At 43.9% G+C, this 21,841-nt stretch overlaps 1 protein-coding gene across 7 annotated transcripts in view; it reads right to left on the minus strand.

The window, feature by feature from the left end:
• Positions 1-819: 819 nt before the first annotated feature.
• The window catches only part of ZFAND3 (zinc finger AN1-type containing 3), a 275,619-nt gene continuing 254,597 nt past the window's right edge, over positions 820-21,841 (minus strand). For 3 of the 7 annotated variants that reach the window (XM_075598780.1, XM_075598776.1, XM_075598779.1), the window contains 2 exons: positions 8,980-9,015; positions 820-4,114 (listed from right to left, as the gene is read on the minus strand). In XM_075598780.1, the coding sequence (XP_075454895.1) occupies positions 3,960-4,114; positions 8,980-9,015 (191 nt within the window). In that variant the 3' untranslated portion in view covers positions 820-3,959. Of the gene's footprint in view, positions 4,115-8,979; positions 9,016-10,112; positions 10,205-21,841 lie in introns of those variants that run through there. The other 4 variants (XM_075598781.1, XM_075598782.1, XM_075598777.1 and 1 more) reach the window with 2 other exon arrangements.

A 21,841-nucleotide genomic window follows, 5' to 3' on the forward strand; every position in this document is an offset into this window, starting at 1 on the left:
ATAGCGCGCGGTACGCAGCACATAGGAATGTTACAGTATAGCGCGCGGTACGCAGCACGTAGGAATGTTACAGTATAGCGCGCGGTACGCAGCACATAGGAATGTTACAGTATAGCGCGCGGTACGCAGCACATAGGAATGTTACAGTATAGCGCGCGGTACGCAGCACATAGGAATGTTACAGTATAGCGCGCGGTACGCAGCACATAGGAATGTTACAGTATAGCGCGCGGTACGCAGCACGTAGGAATGTTAGACACAGTCCCTGCCCAGATGAGTTTACAGTCTGTGTGTTTTGGTGCCTGAAGCACTGGGTGGTAAAGTGACTTGCCCAAGGTCACAGGAGCCACTGATTCAAACTCAGTGTCATTGTTTACAGAGTCAGTGTCTTTACTCACTGAGCCGTGCTGAAGCTGGAATATCCTGAAAACCTCACCTGTGTTGGGGGCGGCTTGAGGACTGGAGATGCGCACGCCTGCTGTACTCGCCAAATAACACTGCGTCAACTCCGGCTATAAATAACCTGAGCCCAAAAAGAGCATCTATTCCCAGGTTCCAACCAGTGACCTCTGTACAATTCTTACTCACACGGCTACATTTAAACTGTGACAATGAGTTGCTGAGGACATGGTGAAGATTTAAGGCCGGCTCCTCCCTGCACACACCAATCAAACCTAAACTCCTGAATCGGTGCACGGTTTCACCACTGGCAGAACATAGCTCCCCATTTTATTACACAACGTTTTAAATCAACGGCGCTTGGGTTTGTGTCGTTTTTTTCCGCAGAACCGAAGAATAATTCAAGCTCAGCAGAACCAGTAAGAGAAGTCAAACTTTAATCTGATTGGTTTAATGTTTGTTTTTCAGCAGGAAGGGGAAAGAATAAAGTTACAAGATCCTTTGTAATATTTTTTTTACAATGTTAAACTAAAACAGCTCTAGGCTACATGTGTTAAGTAAATCTAGAACACAAAATGGTTAAATAAGATTTTTGTTTCTTAAGATATAAGAACTGAAACTTTTCTTTGACTTTGAACAAACTTCACAGAACAGATACTGCAAAGGAACAACCCAAGTGAATTATTATCATTGTATTGCAAATGCTGTCCATAATTCACAAACTTTCTTCATACAGTAGTGTCTAGTCCAGTCACCGTTCAACTAATCCTGTGCCCATAATTGTGATTAATAGTAGGTGACTGTTATCTTCATTATTAATGAGGAACGGGGTCTTTTGAGTTGGAGTTTGAAATGGTACTCAGGATATTAACAGCAACACGTGCAGCATTGCACTGCATCAGGTAGTATGTGTGGTACTTAATGGTCTTTGTGGTATTTGCAAGATGCAATCACAGAAGATCCTTTGATCTTCTTTCGCTGTTGAGAGAAGGTCGGTTCCTGAAAGAAACAAGAGGCTAGAAATGCCATTGGTTAAATCTACAACAGCAGCGAGTGGAGAACACCATTTCTACCATGTGCTACAGATATGTGTAGTTGGTTGCAGAATGTGTCATCCTAATAATAATGAAGGGTGGGTAGCTGTGTGTTTTGTCCTTTCTGCCATGTAGTAACACAGGAGGGATACCTTTTATTGGACCAACAAGCAGTTGATATGTTACAAGCTTTCCAACCTCTCAGGGTCTTTCATTGGTTCCTACCCTACGAGGTTCGAAAGCTTGTCTAAGATGGGTTTCTTGGACCACTGATATCTTCATGAGAGTATTAGTGGCGACATATTTGGATGACTGGACACATCATGGTATGATAAACTCATCCACTGTTTCATGCCTATTGGGTAAACAGTCTGTAGCCTGCATTTTAATCCCCCAAATCATTTATCTAATGACTAATAATTAATTTCACAATGGCTTCAGTGAGCCCTTTTGGTGAAGAGGTAAAAGAATTACTACTGCGTAGAATTGGAGACAGAAACAGAAGTGGAAACTGTACATTTCTGCTGGCTCAAAGTGCTATAAGTAATGAGAGAATGGTAGCAGTGGATTATGAGTCATTCTTTGTGAAGTAGATCTGAGCAAGCTCTACTGAGCCTTTAAGACAACAAACACTAATGACAGCTTCTATAATGGCAATGTGACATGAATACACTGTACTCCTTGGAGGTTTTAGACCAGGGGTGGCCAACTCCAGTCCTCAAGGGCTACCCAACAGGTCAGGCTTTAAGGATATCCCTGCGTTAGCACAGGTGGCTCAATCAGTGCCTCAGTCGACAACCAACACCTGTGCTGAAGCTGAGATATCCCGAAAACCTGATCTGTCGGTAGCCCATGAGGACTGGAGTTGGCCACCACCGTTTAGACCTTGTGGTATATTTTTAACGCGTGTCCTGTATAAAACATCCCCTGTAATTTAATGCCACGACTTACAGTTCATGCTCTCCTCTTCCCCAGAGAAAGAAATCCTTCAGGTGTTAACCGTGGCCATATAAAAAGGATTCTTTTGTGGTTCACCTGATGTGGGGTCACTTAAATTTTCCCAGCCTCCACGCAACAACTTATTTTCTTTGCATCACACGTGGGCGGACCTCTTCTGACCCCCCCCCCTTGAAACCGCCCTCCCCATGGCTGCATAGAAACAAGGCTAGGTAGCCCTTTTTGACTGACGTTTGATCCGATGATTACAAAATCATTGACAAGGGGGTGCTTTTCCTGGCTGCCCTTCAATATTGTTACGGAGTTCAGTTTGCTACAATAAAAAAGTCCTTTCCCGCCCCACCTCCCCCCCAATATAGTATAGCTAGAGAGAGTCGGTCTGTATAATCCAGCTGTGGCTCCTGTGCTGTGACTTAGCCTTATCTGACCGGAGACCATCACTCTGCAAACTACAAACAAGAGCCAATCAGGTTTTAGGCTGGTTGGAACGGCGGCTGTGGCCAGTGCTATTGGCTCTTACAATATATTGTTTACAGGTGCCGGGTGATGCAAACGAGTGAAGCCACAACCTTTTTTCACCAGGAGCTTCTGATAGCCATTTCAGTATATAAACCGACAACAGTCTGTGGCTCTTTAGATTCTCATGATATTTAGGTAACCGGATAGGAAACTCAGAGCTTGCTCCTGCCCAATCAGATAGGAAACTCAGAGCTTGCTCCTGCCCAATCGGATAGGAAACTCGGAACTTGCTCCTGCCCAATCAGATAGGAAACTCGGAGCTTGCTCCTGCCCAATCAGATAGGAAACTCGGAGCTTGCTCCTGCCCAATCAGATCCCTGATGCTGTTGAAATAACACCTGATTAGACGCACATGGTAAGTGACCTACGGAACCACAAGGATATTTCAAAGCAATTTAATAAAACAACGGATAATGATTTAAATAATCTTGGGGGGGAGGTGTGGGGTGGGGCAAAAACAATCTGCAACAGCGCTTTTATTTTCATAATGTATTGTTATGGGCCACAAACAAAGGGTGAAGGTGAGGATCTAGCACTATACTGTAACCCATTAGATATTGTTATTTGTTTACATTTAGCAGTGATACGAAAAGATAAAGTTAAATTACCCCAAAATAAGTATTTTTTTGGTGATTTAATTTGACAGTGGCCAACAGGCATTGTACGGTTTAGCCCAGGGGTGGGCAACTCCAGTCTTCAAGGGCCACCAACAGGTCAGGTTTTAAGGATATCCGTGCTTCAGCACAGGTGGCTCAGTCTTTGACTGAGCTACTGATTGAGGCACCTGTGCTGGAGCAGGGATATCCTTAAAACCTGACCTGTTGGTGGCCCTTGAAGACTGGTGTTGGCCACCCCTGGTTTAGCCAATAGTCATCCACTACCAACCTCATCCATTTAAAGTACCTGCGCTGTATTAAACAACACACAAAAGAAACCTGATTGGCTGTAGTCTGTGGCTTGCCCAGTAGTGAGAGCCTGGCTGACTGTGTCCTAAATAAGGCTAACATTAGTGAACTAAGAGAAACAGCATTTGGTTGGAGAGTGTGGCACTCAGGAGCAGCCCTCGCCAATGCGCTGGCAGGACCTGCCCACTTTCCGGTCTAGTTTCACCATTTTCATGATGGCCTCCTCGCGGCCACGTCCCATGTGGTCGAATGTGCAGTCGTGTTGTTCCGGGAGGCGATGTAACATACAGAACACGTAACCTGCACAGAAGCAAAGAAGAGCATGGTCAGGTGCTTCCTATAGAACACTGGAGATCGGAGATGAATCAATGCAGTTTTCACATCTTTTTGTAGGTGACTAAACTAGGCGGTGAGGAGTATACAAGGGGGAGCTTTGTTGAAATGAAGGAGACTGTTAGAAACTGGGTGGGATATGAAAACTGTGTATTACGGGCACACTTCTGTTTATTTACAGTATGGCTGAACAGACATTTAGAAGGCAGTGTGTGAAAACCAGTGACAAAACCCCTGGCAACATACAGAGGGGCAGTTACAGTCTCAAAAGTACGTTCATATACAGTACTAGATACCGACTGTTACAGACTTCAGGTCATCACATCATGTGAACACAGAGAAGCTTGGAGTACAGGGAACAGGAAGTTACTCTATGGATCCTGCGAGTGATACAAGTAAATAAATCCTCCAAGCAGAGGAAAGGGAACTTATGTGCACCTATTCCAAATAACAATAGCATGCGCTGTGCAGTGTTTGCTCAGGTACAACATCAGAAAATAGAAGCCAACAGACACCCAGGAATTGGATGCAAACAAGCACATGTACTGTAGTATGCACAAACAATGTGTTCCTGTTTGCATGAAATAACCATATGCCGTTGTTTTCTTCTATTTTGTAACTCAGCATGGGACACAAACACTAATATATGACAGTGCAGCCTCACGCAGGGGGGGGGGGGGGGAGGGGGTAAGGGAGTTTGAGGAGGGGGGTATGGTCACACAGGGCTGAAATGCAATATTTTCTCTCTGTTTAGGTGTCAGTATTTTCCTCCCATTTCCTCCGAGCCAACAGGGCCAATAGGAAGGAGTAACATCATACGGGTGCTGCGGGGCGGACGTTCTTTAATACAGAGGACTCGTTCTACAACCTGGCCTCTAATCTGACTACTCTCTGGCTAATGATGGTTGCTTATTTACTTCTCACGGAGAATACAAGTGCATAAAAACAGTTTTTTCCCCCCTTGAAAAAGATTGCCTAAACTTTACGTAAACACAAACTGGTTACAACGGAAACAAACTATTTTATGGCAATTGTTTAAAAAGAAAGAAAAAGGTGTAAATGACGGAGATCGAACCCATCCAATATATCACTTCTATCAGCTCATGTTAGTCCTATGTGGGGGTTGCGCCTCTAATGCACGCGGGACATTGCATAGACCACGGTGTGAATGGCTCTGTTGGCTATTTACGTCCGTTCCATGTTAGTTTGGTCTGGGGACAGTACCTGTGAAAAAGAGCCAATGGTAATGTTGACCTATCTAGGTACGTTTTGCAAACCCTGGGGCATTTGTGAGTTGTTTGTCACAGACCGTGATGTTCAGGAGTCTGTAACGGGCTGTGTATAACACACTGCATGAATCAGCTCTGGAGACTTTAATGTACACGAGAAACAAGGTGAAACCGTTAGGCAAAAACAAGGACAACACGGGGATGACGCATTTAAAATTGATTTAAAAAAAAGGGTACTTGTTTTCATTTATAGTCATTACACACAAGCTCGACTCTCGTAGCTCTCCCTACTGTGTTCGTTTTAATATTTTAGTGATAGAGAAAGTTGAATTAACTCTTTATTGAACAGCTGGAATAAAAGCAGTATTTCAAGCTCTGAATTGTCCACACTACAATCTGCGTTTCCATTCTTCTCTTCCGTTTGCATTGTGAAATCTGTGCAGAAGTACAGTACCTGCTAGCACATTGTACCAGTGTACTATATACTTTTATATTGCCCATTGTACTGCACTGCAAAACGTGTAACTTACCTTCAAACCAAACAAGGATGTTCCATGAAAACTGACATACAGATGCAGCCACCAGTATTAGAACTCTTGCATGGGAAATTCTGGGGCAGTCTCACAGTAAATGCCTCAACATTTCTGTGAGATTCTAAATGGCCCATCGGATTAACAGAGCTGGGGGTCCCTGCACTCCCATTCAAACTGAATCAAACTGAATGGGAGTGCAGGGACCCCTGCTGTGTTAATCCGATGGGCCATTAGGAATCTCACAGAAATGTTGAGGCCTTTACTGTGAGACTGCCCTAGAATTTTCCCAGGTAAGTGTTCTGGTGGCTGTATCTGTAATATTGAACAAATCTAGAATTATTGGACGGCAGATAAGAGACACTTAGCTGGCCCATTTCTCTATCTGCTGTTTACCGCAGACCCTACTTGATCTTTTCTTTTGTAGAAGGAGCGGCTCTGTGATCTTGGGCAAGTCACTTTATCTCCCTGTGTCCCAGGCACCATAAACATAGATTGTAAGCTCCACAGGGCAGGGACCTGTGCCTGCAAAATGTCTTTGTAAAGTGCTACGTAAGACTAGCAGCGCTATACAAGAACATGCTATTATTATTATTTAGTATAGCCATAGGTCTATTTCAAGCATTTTTTAAATTCCCTTACTGTATTAGACCCTACCGCCTGCTGGGGGGCTATTCCACACACCCATGAAGTATTACTTCCTCACATTTCTCCTGAACCTGCCACATTCCAGATTCAGGGCATGGCCTCTCCAGAGATATGGATGTAGCACAGAACGCTAGGTGAGGTCTCACCAATGAGCTATACTGTGGCATCACCCCTTCTCTCTTTCTGCTACGAGAACCTCTCCCTATACAACCTTCTCCTGCTGGCTTTCCTAATCGCTGTGTTACATTGCTTGCCTACTTTTAAGTCTGCTGAAATAATAACTCCCCGGTCCCTTTCCTCTATAGCAAGGTGCGCAAACTGGAGGCGGGGGGCGGCGGTTACGGAGGCCCTGTGCTTCCCCGAAGGCACTTAAATTAAATGCCGGGGGACAGCACTAGGCCCCTGTAAATTCCCTTACCTTGTCTTTGGGAGATGTGTCGCCTTGGCAACCTGGCGTCAAATGACGCTGTGGGTCATGTGACGTCGTGTTGCCATGGCAACATGATGTCACGTGACCCTGCAGCGTCATTTGACGCTGGTGCCGAGCATTCCTCAAATCAACCTAAATCAGCAAGTCCTTTTGTTTACACTCCCCCCTGGAATGTCAATCCTGTTGCAGATCTTTGTGTCATATGCAAAAAGGCATACTTTCCCTTCCAGACCATTTGTAATGTCCCTAAGATATTGAAGAGCACCCATGCCAGTACAGATCCCTGAGGTACGCCACTGGTTAACTTCCCTTACCACAACTGTCTATCCTTTAACCACTGACTTATACCACCTTCGAGTCCTAAGCATTACAACTTTTTTTATTAGCCTTCTATGTGGGGCAGTGTAAAATGCCTTACAAAGATCTAGGCAAGCCATGTCTACTGCTCCACCCCGATGAATTACAATAATCAACTAGCCTGAAAAAGCAATTAAGTTTGACCTTCCCAGTATCCCCAGTAAACCCATGCTGCATGGAAACTTGTTGGTTGCTGGACTCGAGTCAACAATTCTATCAACAATGTTTCCATTAATTTCCCCCTACTGACATCAGGCTCACTGGCCTGTAGTTACCTGCCTCTTATCAACTTCTCCTTTTGTGAAGTGGGACTGCAATTGCTCTTCTCCATTCATCTGGAACTACAGTATAACTGTTGATAATGACTAGTTAAATAGTAATGGTGTAACCAGCACACCCCATATGCTCTTTTAATACCTTTGGATGTATCCCATGTGGCCCCAATAACTTGTCCACCTTCACTTGTGAAAGTTCCAGTAGGACTTTCTCCTCTGTAAATAAACTTGTGTCCAACTTCGTTCCATTTATATTCCTGTTACCCAACTGTGTTCCCTCTCGTTCACCTGCGGCAAAAATAATTATTAAGGTTGGCTGCTATATACATTTGTCTCTCAACAAGACTTCCCTTCGGTCTAACTATTCCTCATTTTTATTTTTCTCCTTTCACTTATATACCTAAAAAAGGGTGTTTCCCTTTCTTTAGTGTCCGAGTTGTTTTCTCTTCTGCGCATCTGATTATTTGCTTATGCCTCCTGACCAGCCTGATAAAGTCCTCCATCCTCGGAGTCTGCTTATATTTCCCAAAAGCGGTCTTTTCGGCATTTACAATACCAGCCACCTCCTTTGAGAACCATATCATTACATCCATCTAAATCTTCTAATTAGGGTAAAGACATCAGAATACATTAGTATTTTGGAATTCTGTCATGCAATACTGGCTACATGATTATTTGATTTAGTGTTTGTACTAAGAAAAATAGCTATAACGGGGACCAATGACAGCCCAACTAATGATACAAATAGTGTGTACCATATAATACAGAAAATCATGCTATGAGCTGCACAATATGCACTGGCAGTGTAATCTAATACAAACACAATTAATCCATGACCATACATTCTAATTCTAATCGTGGCTCCAGACGCACAGGGAGATTATGTGACTTGCTTAGTTTACTCTAAATCAGAAGCCAGTGTGTTAGCCAAGAAGATATACACGTCCTTTCTGCTTGTCCCGTGGTTTATGAGCAGTCACAGACTGAAGTTATTCATTGTCCTTTTGTTGCTGGTTAGGTCACTGACTGATTAAAACAGGTGAGTCAACACTGATTACAAGCGGTATGTGGTGATATTTACATAGTGTACTGTAGACTCAACTGGGAATCATCCTGGATTATGAGCCAAGACATCCAAGTGACTGAGTCACTGGGACCTTGGCTATGTCACCGTACTTCTACAGCAACACTAATACATGAAATGGGAGACCTGGGCGAACGAAAAACAGAAACTTGACTGTAAGCTTTTGGGGGAAAGGAATCCATTGACCGCTCAGTCATAATTGATACAAGTCGAGTAACACAGAAATAAATGAACAAGGACACGTCTCATCCATATCACAGTTTTATTGAATGTACTCACGGTCAACTTTTCCTCTCATACTGTATGTGGCCCAATCTACATTTTAGAAATGACAGTAACAAGTCACTTGCAGTGAAGCTCAGAGATCACTTGATAAGATGTTCTTATTGACAAACAAGCAGAGAATGCAAATGTTAATTTATGTTTATATATGTCAGCTCAGGTAGAACCCGCACCAGCTCAGGTAGAACCCGCACCAGCTCAGGTAGAACCCGCACCAGCTCAGGTAGAACCCGCACCAGCTCAGGTAGAACCCGCACCAGCTCAGGTAGAGCCCGCACCAGCTCAGGTAGAACCCGCACCAGCTCAGGTAGAACCCGCACCAGCTCAGGTAGAACCCGCACCAGCTCAGGTAGAACCCGCACCAGCTCAGGTAGAACCCGCACCAGCTCAGGTAGAACCCGCACCAGCTCAGGTAGAACCCGCACCAGCTCAGGTAGAACTCAGACCAGCTCAGGTAGAACCCGCACCAGCTCAGGTAGAACTCAGACCAGCTCAGGTAGAACCCGCACCAGCTCAGGTAGAACTCAGACCAGCTCAGGTAGAACCCGCACCAGCTCAGGTAGAACTCAGACCAGCTCAGGTAGAACCCGCACCAGCTCAGGTAGAACTTAGACCAGCTCAGGTAGAACTCAGACCAGGACTCAACATCACCACTCTAATCTATGAAAATAATCCTGTATTAAACCCTTTCACACCTCATTTGTCCTCGATATACTATAGTACCCTAAAGTAATGTTGTTTAGATTAATAACAATATACACATACACACTGTGTATCCGTGTGTGCACACACACACACACACACACACACACACACACACACACACACACACACACACACACACACACACACACACACACACACACACACACACACACACACACACCTCATTATTATATCTCTTGGAAAGTCTCGTATTTTTTATTTCTGTGCCATTTTGCGCTACTGAGCCCTAAAGAAACAAGCTCGGGTGACTAGATTGAAACAACCTCTAGGAGTTGACACAGAAACGATATAAATTAAAACTATTAATAGATTCATCATTTCTGGTAAAGGAAAATGAAAACACGGGGAACAAGACTGCGTCATAAAAGTATCTCGTCATGTTACGGGTCGGGGTGGAATACTACCTTAATCCTTTCACTGTCATAGACCAGCAATGCAATGTTCGCACATCAACCTGCCCAGCCACACCTTCCCAGAGCTCTGCAGGGGGATTGTGCTGCAAAGTATATAAAGGGGTCACATAGGCAGCTCAGCAGATGTAAAGTTCCAGTTGCAAACAGCATTGTATATATGTGTTGCTTCTGTTACCCTAATGTAACTGTATAAAGAATGCTCTGAAGAGTCCAAAAGTGCAGTGATCAGGGTTGATAACATTGCACAGCAGTCTTCAGAAAGTGAATGTAATGTATACATTATTTCCCCTGACTGCCCTGACAGAAGAACCTTTCACCTGGGCTCTCACAGAAGAAGCCCTTTAATAAAGGAACAAGAACAAAGTCCCATCTCTCCCGACGCACAGCTGTTTACACCTCACTTGTGAGGAATGATTTACACTTTCATGTCGATTTGAAATTCAAATGTGTAAAAAGGCTCAGGTACACTCTAAAAATACTCAAAAGCGTCAGGATTATTGTTTCTTGAAAAACCTTCCTCTTCTATGCCTGTAACTCTGCATACAGTATGTGGTAGAGAAGGGAGACTGCACACTTTCTAAATGCAAACTCGCTGCGGCTAATTACAGTACAAACATCTGCTCCGTCAATTGAAGCACCGAGGAAGAGGACAGATCTGTGCCGTCTCCACAGAAGCTGAACGCACAGGGATTAGTGAGGAATCACAGGACGCTGGGTATTTATAAGCCTCCGATTCTTGGAGTGCCACAAATTACATGACAAATCCAAGACGTCTTCCAGAGAAGAACGATAGGTTACCCAAGCCACTTTAAATTCCTCTGTGCGGGAAGTGTGTACTAACAGGTTCGATGTAATGCTTTAAACAGTGATCCTATGGCAGTCGCCCAAGGTAGGTTGGGTTCTCTTCCCTTGTGAGGCTGCCTGTGGCACCTACTGAATTTCTCATGGACAAATCTCCTTCATGGTGACGGGAGTGACGTCTTCCTCCCCGCACATGCGCAGAGCCAAGAAAAAAAATAAAAAACACACACACACACACACACACACACACACACACACACACACACACACCACTTATTAGAGGAATTCCCAGTGAGTATAAACATACCAGTGCAAATAGCAAAAATTTTACAAATCTATCATTTATCATAAAAAACCCAGAAGTGGAAAAGATGCAAGGTGTGTAAACATATAACACATGCATTTTATATAGATTCCTATAATATGGTAACTGTAATAATTATATATATACCTGCTCTACTCCTGGCAGTAAACCCTGGTAGAATCAGGCTGCCAGTAGTGAACATGGGGTTTCCCCCCTTTTTGGAGAAGCACTTTAGTGACAGTGGGAGGCAGTGACATCAGGCCTGAGCATGTCCAATCATGGCAAAAGCCTCTCCTGTTACCCCACAACACCGCGGACACTCAGCTCTCCTGGACCCTCCCAGGTATGACCGCACCACAGACATCAGTAGCAGCAACATCTTCCAGAGAGGGGTGGGAAGCGGGGCTACATGTAGTTGTCACACTCTTGACAATTCCTCAAAAATTATTAATGTTGCTTATCCTCGTTACCTCCCCATTGAGTTTCAACCCTGTTGCAGATCTTTGTCTCACCGATAATACGGCCCTTCCAACCCATTAGTAATGACCCTAATAAAGATATTAAAGAGCACTGGTTCCAGCAGAGATCCATGAGGTTCTCAGTCGTCACATTTCCTTCCTTTGCATGCACTCCATTTACCACAACTCTGTTATCTACAAACATTGCAACTTGTTTATCAGTCTACGAGGGACAGTGTCAAATGCCTTACTAAAATCTAGGTAAGCTCCATCTATTGCTTCATCCTGATCTAGTATGGTACCTTAGTGAAAAAATAAATGAGATTTGTTTGACACGATCTTCCCCCAGTAAAACCGCTGCCTAAGTTGCTGGACTTTGAATATTCAACAATTCTTTTAGCAGCGTTTCTATTAATTTCCTTACGTCAGACCGCTGGCCTGGTACCTGCCTCTTCCCTACTTCTGTCTCTGTAATGGTTATCTGGAACTACAGTACACCTGTTAATAGTAACTGGGTAAATATTTCCGCAAAACGTGAAAATGTGTGTGTGTGTGTGTATGTATGTGTATATATATATATATATATATATATACACACACACACACACACACACACACACACACACACACACACACACACACACACACACACACACACACACAATTGTAAGAGTCCCTGCATAAAATACTGTAAGATAGAATATACTGGAGGATTTCACTGAGAAACATGTAAAAATAAATTAATGGGGTTGCATAATTAATTGTCTACAAACTTGATCAAATCCCAAATACCTGATCTGTTCTGTACTCTACCCCACCCTAACTACATGTTTAAAATAATTAGAAGTCTGCTTTCTGACATTCCCTTCCACGTGCAATAATACTACTCAAAGCAAAATGATACTCACACATAGATTTACAGTGCACAGGTAATTAGACACCGATCTGAAATTAATAAATCAGGGGGGGAAAAAAACAATATATCTGCCCATGCAGACTGGAATGTGTTACAATAACACATATAAATCAATGAACCTTGCCTCATCTCATTCAAGTGCTCTCTAGCAGGTAAAACCGCATTGAAAACATATAATAATTAATACACACTTTGCCTCAGGCACAGAGCGTGGCTTCGCTCGTCAATGTGACACAGGAAATGTTTGTATAAAAAAGCAGTGCAGGTTCTTATCAAAATCCAGTTAATACGGTGACAATCAAATGACACACATACACACACACACACACACACACACACACACGTTATTGCACTTGTTAACATGATGCAGTGCGTTAACGCAGGCACGTTATTTAGCAGCAGTGCGATTGAAACCAATGGTTAACGAGATAACATGGGATGGGCGACACCTTTGCCCGGATTTGTACCCGCCTCGGATCACCTGGTCCCTTTGGTTCGCAGATCTGTCTCAAAAAGGGCGATCCGCCTTTTCCGAAAATTTTTCCTATCAGACAATCCACATGGCGGATTATTAATCCGCGGTCGGATTGTTATAAATCCAAGGGGGGGGGGGGGGGGGGAGGAGGGAAAGAGTGGGGATTTTTAGGAATCTGCAGTGTGGATTTCGGATTCAATATGGAATCTGAGTGCGGATTTTAAAAAATCCACCCGGATTGTATCCAATGGCAAGTTCCGCCGGGACTGTTTAATACCCAATCCGCAGGCAGATTTTACACCGCAGGACGGATTGCCAGTTCCGCCCATCCCTAGAGATAACACACGTGTTAGTCAGAGCATCAGTTGGGGCATTAAGTCCCATTGAAGTGGTATTAATGTCTGCTACATCGGACTGTCGGTTGATTTGTCCATCACATGTTTCCTTGCAAGACCTCCTTCCCCTCACCGAAGCTCGAAATGAAAGGGAGTCTTTCCCCTTGTTACTTATTGGGGTGGGGGGAACTTATGGCTCCTTGACCATTGCAGGTTGCCATGGGGTTAACCAATTCAGTGCTGGAAAGGCCAGTAACACTCTTCCCTCAGCATTGCAGAGGATCTAGCTGCGCTGAAGGCTTATTTTTTTGTGATTTAAGTTTTATTGATTTTTAATAACATAAAACAGTACATACTATTAACTAAATAAACACATGATACTAAAACATACCCCTTTTAAATGTATATCCAAATGAGTAAAACCAAATGCAGGCCTGCATATAAATAGATTATTCTGCAAATAGGAAGTCATTAGGCTTTTAAAGTAAATACAATTTCCTCCTACCCCCGTCTGATAAAGTCTCAGAATAGCACAGAATAGCAAATCCCGGGCACCGATATGTACAGCACAAGCAGGGAAATCTTTTTCTATGGAACGGTAAATGGAAGTAGTAATGGGTAGCACAATTCTCCCCCTTCACTCTCGCCTCTTGTGAAAGGCAAAGATAGAGAGAGCCGTGTCTTTTCCTGTTGCTTAAAAGTAGATGGCTAAGTGTGCTTTAAGATCCAGCCTCTCGAGCTGAACACCAAACACTGCGCACAGTGAGGCATTGCTGATCCTTCAGCACTCATGGGATTAAGTGTTCGTTTTTACACTGTAGCACGCCGACTAATACAGCTACCTCAGTGCTATGTATAATCGAACACATTGTGTTTTGTAGAGCAGTGTAGTTTCTCCGGAATAGGAGGATCCTCGGCTGGTAGGATTAACCTGTTCTGTATGTGTGTTGTACTCAGGCTCAATCAAACCGTTTCCTGATCACAGCCGGGAAACCAATTGTGCGGTCTATGCTAAGAAGAAGTGGTAAAAAACGGTGCTTCACCGGTTTATAGTATCCTTATGATGTTATGAACGTTCCACAAGAGGACTCCATATAAGTGATGTATATTACAGTATCAGCATCCCATAACAAGGGAATAAGGAACGAGTACCTAGTGCTACCAGTGGTCTAAGCACATATATAAAAGTACAGTACAGTATATGTCTCATTTTAAGCTGACATAAGGCATACATAAAAAAGAATGAAGCTGGAGTAACTCCCTCAGTCATTTCCATGGTTCTCTCCGATCGTGAAGTCCACACTGCGGGTTTCAGGCGGAAGGAGAGAAAGGCAGAGCACTGCCAAAAAATACAGGAGGCGGCTCACATTAAAAAAATAAATATATATTTATTATTTAATGGATCATAACAGACCCCATAGGTACACACACTGACATTTTCATCAGCACTGATGTAATTGGAGGGGGGAGGCAAAAATGAATTGCATACAAATCCATGGACTCTTTGGCAAAAAGGATATGCTGAAACTGCAGCACCCAAGGCTTCTACCCGCAGAATGTAATGCGCTACCAGAAAGAGGCGAATAGTGGCAGTGGGCAAACGCAAACTGTTCCATTTTGATGGATTCTCGTGCTACTTGGAGGCACTTCCTCTGTAGGGGAAAGTCCCAGTCAGAAAGGGCGCCAGCTCCGCGGGAAATATTAGTGTTTAACATAAAAAGTATACCAATCAATTTATTGAGAACTATAAGTCAAATATAAACGTTATTAAATAGTAAAATGTCCTGGAACAGGATCCATATTTCTGTTTGCCCCCCCCGCCCCCCCCCCCCCTTTGGAGATTCGGCCTGTCATCTCCTTATTTCAGCTGCATGTATATTTGCTCTGAAAACACACAGTGCCTGTGGAACCAAAACATTTGTTGCATTTGGGCTTTCCAGTTAGCTCATACCCAGGTTGTCTTGGCAACCCCCTTAACCCGCCTGGTTTAGTGGAGTTTCTCTTACTCCCCTGTCTGTATTCACAGATAGTCTCACCCTCAGACTATTCCTGTTCCCAGAGTGCCATATACTTCCTTTCCACCCAGGACACTGAGTGAGTAGATTCATGCTATCAGCCCCAGCAAGGCCTCTCTGTTTTTACACACGCCTTACCCGGTGATACACGGCACTTCTAGAGAAGCCCTCTCTACCACACTACTCCATCTACAAGAACCCTTTGTTTCCTTGACTTTGCAATAAAACTAAGAAAGACAAAAGGACTTGTTGTGCTTTGGAAGAGGGAAGGCATGAGTTAAGCTAACTGGAGCTATTCATACATCACACGTGACCTTGCTTCCAGGATATATAACATTTAAGTAACTTTAGTATTAATCCACATTCATCAGATGATATCACAGCCAGTATCTTAATACCGCGAGGAAAGAAAGGGCGAGAGAAATCTGTGTGATAAAGCACGTAATGCAGATGATAGGTTAAAAAGACAATCCAAGACTGTTTTTTCTTCTTCATTTTTTTTCATACAGGATTGAAGCAGGGGGTCTCCAGAGCAAACCCCGGCAATTTCAGCACTGGGGACCCCCTGCTTCCGGAGGTACTTACAGTACCTCCAAAGTGGGTGCTTTTAAAAAAAGCTCCCGGGCCCTGTCAGCCAATAGGAATCTGTGATGTAATCCAGTGTGGCTTCCTATTGGCCAATGTGACTGGGGGCTTTAATATGCAGAGAGATATCGGCACTCCCTACGGAGGTATCTCTGCAAGCAGGGGGACCCTGGAGCGGAAATGAACGGGGTTCAACTCCAGAGACTCTCTGCTTCAAACCTGTATTAAAAACTGAAAAACAATTCAAACTAGATGTTTGTAATTAAGTAATAATCCCTGAAGAACAGGGCATTACTGGCCAATAATGCCCTGGCTGGAAGAGTTGGAAGGCCCAAGGCACCTCTACACCCCCCCCCCCACACACACACACACACACACACAACACTGCACCTCTATACACAACACACTTACTTCTTTGCAGTCTCTCTCCCCTCCCCCCAATTCAACTGAATTTGCTCAGAAAATCTCAGTTAGCTCGGGAGGGGGAGGAGTCAAACCGTGGCTGATACTTTTTGACCAATCCCCTGCCCTGTCTCAGCTGTTCTGAAAGCTGATTGGCTGGAAATAAACAGATTGAAAACTGCATTTTGCAAGCTGCTGAAATTCAGGGCATTACTGATTGGATAATGCCCGGAATTTTAACCAATCAGAGAGCAGGGTTTTCAATAATGCCCTGAATGTTACTGCTTTAGCCTATAATATGAGATATGGTGTGTGTTGTTATTGAAATGATACCTGTGGCGTTACAGCCACCCAGACACTGCAGAAGCCGGATTCCAGTGTCTGGACAGCAGTAATGCCAAACTTAGGTATAACTTACGATTCTTTGAATATAAACCGATACTTTTAAAGTAGCAATCCAAAGGGCGATTTCTTTTATCCACTCTGTTCACTTCACCTCCGGGGACCCCCTGCTTTCCGAGACACCTCCGTAGAGGGTGCCGGTATCTCCCTGCTTTTTAAACTTCCCGCGTCACGTGGGCCAATAGGAACCCGCACCGGATGATGTCACGGCTTCCTATTGGCCCGCAGAGCGCGAGAGTTTTCAAACTCCGCAATGAAGTGATCCCTGCTAACCGAGCGGCTGCGCCCCCTGCGGAGGTATCTCGGGAAGCAGGGGGTAACCAGAGCTGAAATAAATGGGGTTCAGCTCCGGAGACCCCCTGCGGAGGTATCTCGGCAAGCAAGGGGTAACCAGAGCTGAAATAAATGGGGTTCAGCCCCGGAGACCCCCTGCTTCATTCCTATATTTAAAAAAAAGTGACTTTACTGAACTTTGTGGATCTGGGCCTGTGAAGCTAAATACCTTACTAAGTAATACTTACTAAGCAAAACAAAAATCCTTCATTTAGTTTTTATTTTAGCAGATACATTAGTGCTGTGTATGACAAGTGTGATATACTGTATGTGTGTGTGTGTGTGTGTGTGTGTGTATATATATATATATATATATATATATATATATATATATATAAAAATTATTTTTGTATTACTTGCGAGCACATTCACATGTCTTAGACATTATCACCTAGCATACAGTGCTTCCACTGCAGCAAGGGATTCTGGGAAATGACATGCAAATGAGCACACAGTGCCACCTTTTGTCGTAAAGCCATTATTACATGGCACCCTTAAGCCAATGCTCGCTGTTTTAAACACAGTATATACATACATATATACATACATATATATATATATATATATATATATATATATATATATATATATATGTATGTATGTATATACATACATATATATATATGTATGTGAATTAAAATCTAACGCTGGATGGAAACAGATTATCCAGCTTCACACATCTTCAAGGTTTCAATGGTCCAATCTCAGAATTAATTTTTTCTTTCTGCAAGAAGCAAAATGGATTTCCCACACCCGGTAATGAAATGCCGGGAACACATGATGTCTCTGCATTCGCTCACACAAAATGTCAGGATGTTAACAGCAGTAGTGCGTTAGTGTTATGCATACCGAAGCCGGCCAGGAGAGAAACACACCGAGCGGGAAGAACAACAGTTGCATATTTTTGTTGGGAAGGAAACATTTGGAGCAAACTCACAGGGTCTTCTTACTCATTAGTCTAAATTCTCTCTCATCAATAACCTTAATGACTTGAAGTTAAAATATTAAACTTAATTATATTTTTATATAGCACCTTGTATTTGAAATCACTTTGCAGTTACACTTGAGAAGTACTGTATGTATGTAGCTACATATGTGGCTGATTCTCTGCAATGCATTCTGTGATGTTAGAGTCAGGAAGTGAGTAGGGAGAAGGGGACAGTGTTAGGCTGAGCAGCGCTTATACTGTGTGCGAGGGCGCTTGCACGCGCGCACACCGGGTACAAATTGCAGGATCCCTTAGAGGCCGCCCCCGCACACGACGGAGTGCCATGGTGAAACCGCGCTTTGAATTGTTTTTTTTTAAATGTGTCTTTTCAAGCGACGGCCGCGTTACGTGAGCTGTTCAGCCAATCACGGCAAACCAGCTCTGTAACGTCATTGCCACGCCTCTGCCACTTCCCCCAATCGCCTGAAACACTATGTACTGTACAGAGATGGCTTGAGTGTCGGCCGCACGGCTCTCCATGCACCCGCCACGCCATGCACAGAGTATAATCTCAGCCTTACAAGTCACATGTGAGGCACAGAGACGTGAAATGGTTTGTATAGGAGCAGACAGTGTAAAAGGCTGAGGTTAGAATAAAAAAACAGGAGGAACGATTCCTGCGCTCCTACCAATTAGGCAAAAATAAAATAGTGCTCTCATGAATAAGGGTTACTTAGTTAAAACCTTTGGCCAAAGCGTTATAAGCCTGCAGCCACATCACGGCATAACCACATTTGCAGGTACCTACACTGAATATATGTCATTATTGTCTCATGGACTGGCGAAAAATGTGAGAAAGCCCTCAAGGGGTTAAATCAAGCAAAGTAAGAATAGAACATACAAGCTGCTATACCGCATCTCTAAACTTGACTTATTTGCTCTCTGGGTCAGTGGTTTTCAAGCTTTGTTTTCTCTTGGGGCGCTCCTAACCACAGTGCTCAGTTAGTGAGGCACCCCTAACCACAGTGCCCAGTTAGTGAGGCACCCCTAACCACAGTGCCCAGTTAGTGAGGCCCCCCTAACCACAGTGCTCAGTTAGTGAGGCACCCCTAACCACAGTGCCCAGTTAGTGAGGCCCCCCTAACCACAGTGCCCAGTTAGTGAGGCCCCCCTAACCACAGTGCTCAGTTAGTGAGGCCCCCCTAACCACAGTGCCCAGTTAGTGAGGCCCCCCTAACCACAGTGCTCAGTTAGTGAGGCACCCCTAACCACAGTGCTCAGTTAGTGAGGCACCCCTAACCACAGTGCCCAGTTAGTGAGGCCCCCCTAACCACAGTGCCCAGTTAGTGAGGCCCCCCTAACCACAGTGCTCAGTTAGTGAGGCACCCTAACCACACACACACACACACACACACACACACACACACACACACACACACACACACACAGGCACGGTAGTTACACCACCGATTCCAATTATCTCCACTAACCCCTGACGATAACAGTACAGGTAGAAACGCTAGTCATTGAAGTGGAATTGACTCATTGTGTGAGTTGGGGATTACGAAGAGTGGGTGGACATATTCTCTGGATGTGTTCACTCATTGCCTGGTTGGTGGCATCGGTACCCCAGGTATAAGAGCGTGGCTCTTGGTGTGGGTTCCTCTAGTGGTCCTGGGTGGTCACGCTACCATACAAGCAAAGTAAGGTTAGGCATAGTAGTGTGTGTTTTTTGGGCACCTTTTTGCCTAGCCCGAGTGAGAGTCTCTCACGATCAGTAGGACTAAGGCGCTTTCCCAGCGGGTGGAGACTGGATAAACTCTGTGTACCGATAACCCGCTGTTTTAGGTACCGGCGGGCTGGCGCCGGGATCACACCTTTCCGTGATGGCCGTCCATAACACCACTGCATAACAAACCCCCTCATTAAACACATTCCTTAAAGCAGCAATACTACTTCCCCCATTTAGTTATTCTTATTTGTATATGTAACGCATGTTAATGTATAATTCTGCATTCTTACCATGCTGTCAATCATTTGGTGCGCCTGTTACAAATCTGTCAAAAGCCCGATTGTGTGACTAACGAAATGGCCGCCTTCTAACTTTGTGCTGCAGACTTTGAAATGCTGCAGCTGATATGTAACATTATATTACTAAGTGTAACAACGCAGCTTTCAGAGTAATCGACAGTCTGTTTGGAACACCGCAACAGATCTGTTTGATACTTTGTTGCCAAAGGGCAGAACTCAAAAAGGTGCATGTCAGAAGCTGTTTCAAAAGAGGAAGTGTTTATGAATTTAAGTACATTAATAATGGCATTAGGAGTTAAAAAAACAAGCAGACAGTATTATCTAATACTACAGTACTGATTTATTTAAAAAAAAAAAAAAACATAGGATTTTTCACGTTTGTAAGATACAACACAGGCTGTTTTGGGTCACTTATGAGCGTCACCAATCTTCATTTTAACCCTTTCAATGGTGGACAGATCAGCAGCATATTGCTCCCAGCCCCACCATATATCAAAGGGCAAGTAAAAGTTCCCTCGCCTGTCAGGTAGGGCCGGGGAGACCAGGACAGGTATATAGTGACACAGGCTTTTCATAGTTTAGTCACGTAGAGTTTGTGATTCAAAGTGCCTGGTGCCTATTTTCTGGAAGACAGGCTGGGAGCTATATTAGAAAGACACACACTGACCTGAGCTATACTGCTTCTGCAAACAAACTAGCTTTTACCTCTGTAGGTTTCAATTTCTGATGCTGTTTCAATTTAGGTGACTTCTTAAGTGTACGGGTAGTGGGAGGTACTCTTAATCCAAAGTCACCTTCTAGCGCAGAAAACAAATATGTAATATTGTAACAGAGACCACATTTGAAGAAGGAAAATAGCTACTGCAAGAAGCATGATTAAAATCAGCTTCTGGCAATAAAAACAAGGCGCAGAATATGATTAATAAAAGGCATCAGGGGTATATATGAAGTAAAGGCATTACTCTTTATTGCCTCATTTGTAACAGACACAGTTCAGACATGGAGGGAGAAATAAACCTTGTCTGTTTTGCTTAAGATGAGAAATCATTCACAGTTTGCTCTGGTTAGCAGAAGAAATTCAGTGTCAGATAATTGAACTACAGCGTTGTAAACACGTAAAAGGTCCATGTGACCAAGATTTGGGGGCTTGGGACCAAAACAAATCATTTAGTGACTTCAATTAGTGTGCTTTTAATGAAGCCTATGGATTTTAAATGGCGTTTAAAATGAGACTCACCCATAGCCTCCACACGGACAGGCAGCTTATCAATGGGCAGTGTATTAGTTCAGTATCTAATTGGTTTGCTGGACCCAATATCGTCCTAATTCTGTGCATCTCCCAAGATAAAATAACATCCAACCTTAAAGGGGCAGTCCCTCCTAGGACCAAAGTGAACTTATTCCGGTGACATGTTCAAGGGGTCTCATTCTAGGCGATTGATGCATTTTTTTATTTTTAAATGCTTAAAAGGTGTCAGATTTATTTTCTAAAGTTACACTTGGGAGGGATTTGATTTCCTGTTGTGTGATGTCACGGTGTGTCACAGGCTCGCGTCCCTCCCTATCTTATCTTTCTTGGAGCTCTGATAAGCACAGGGTGGGATGAGGGGAAACAACTCTCGATTGACAAACATTTCCCCCCTAAGAAATGTAACGGGTTGTGTATATGTGATTGCATCGTGTGCGCGCGACAGAGCTCACATAGGCGCGCGTCTGTCGCTTGAGCGATCCGTGG

This window comes from Ascaphus truei, chromosome 4, assembly GCF_040206685.1.
Source record: "Ascaphus truei isolate aAscTru1 chromosome 4, aAscTru1.hap1, whole genome shotgun sequence".
Taxonomy (NCBI): domain Eukaryota; kingdom Metazoa; phylum Chordata; class Amphibia; order Anura; family Ascaphidae; genus Ascaphus; species Ascaphus truei.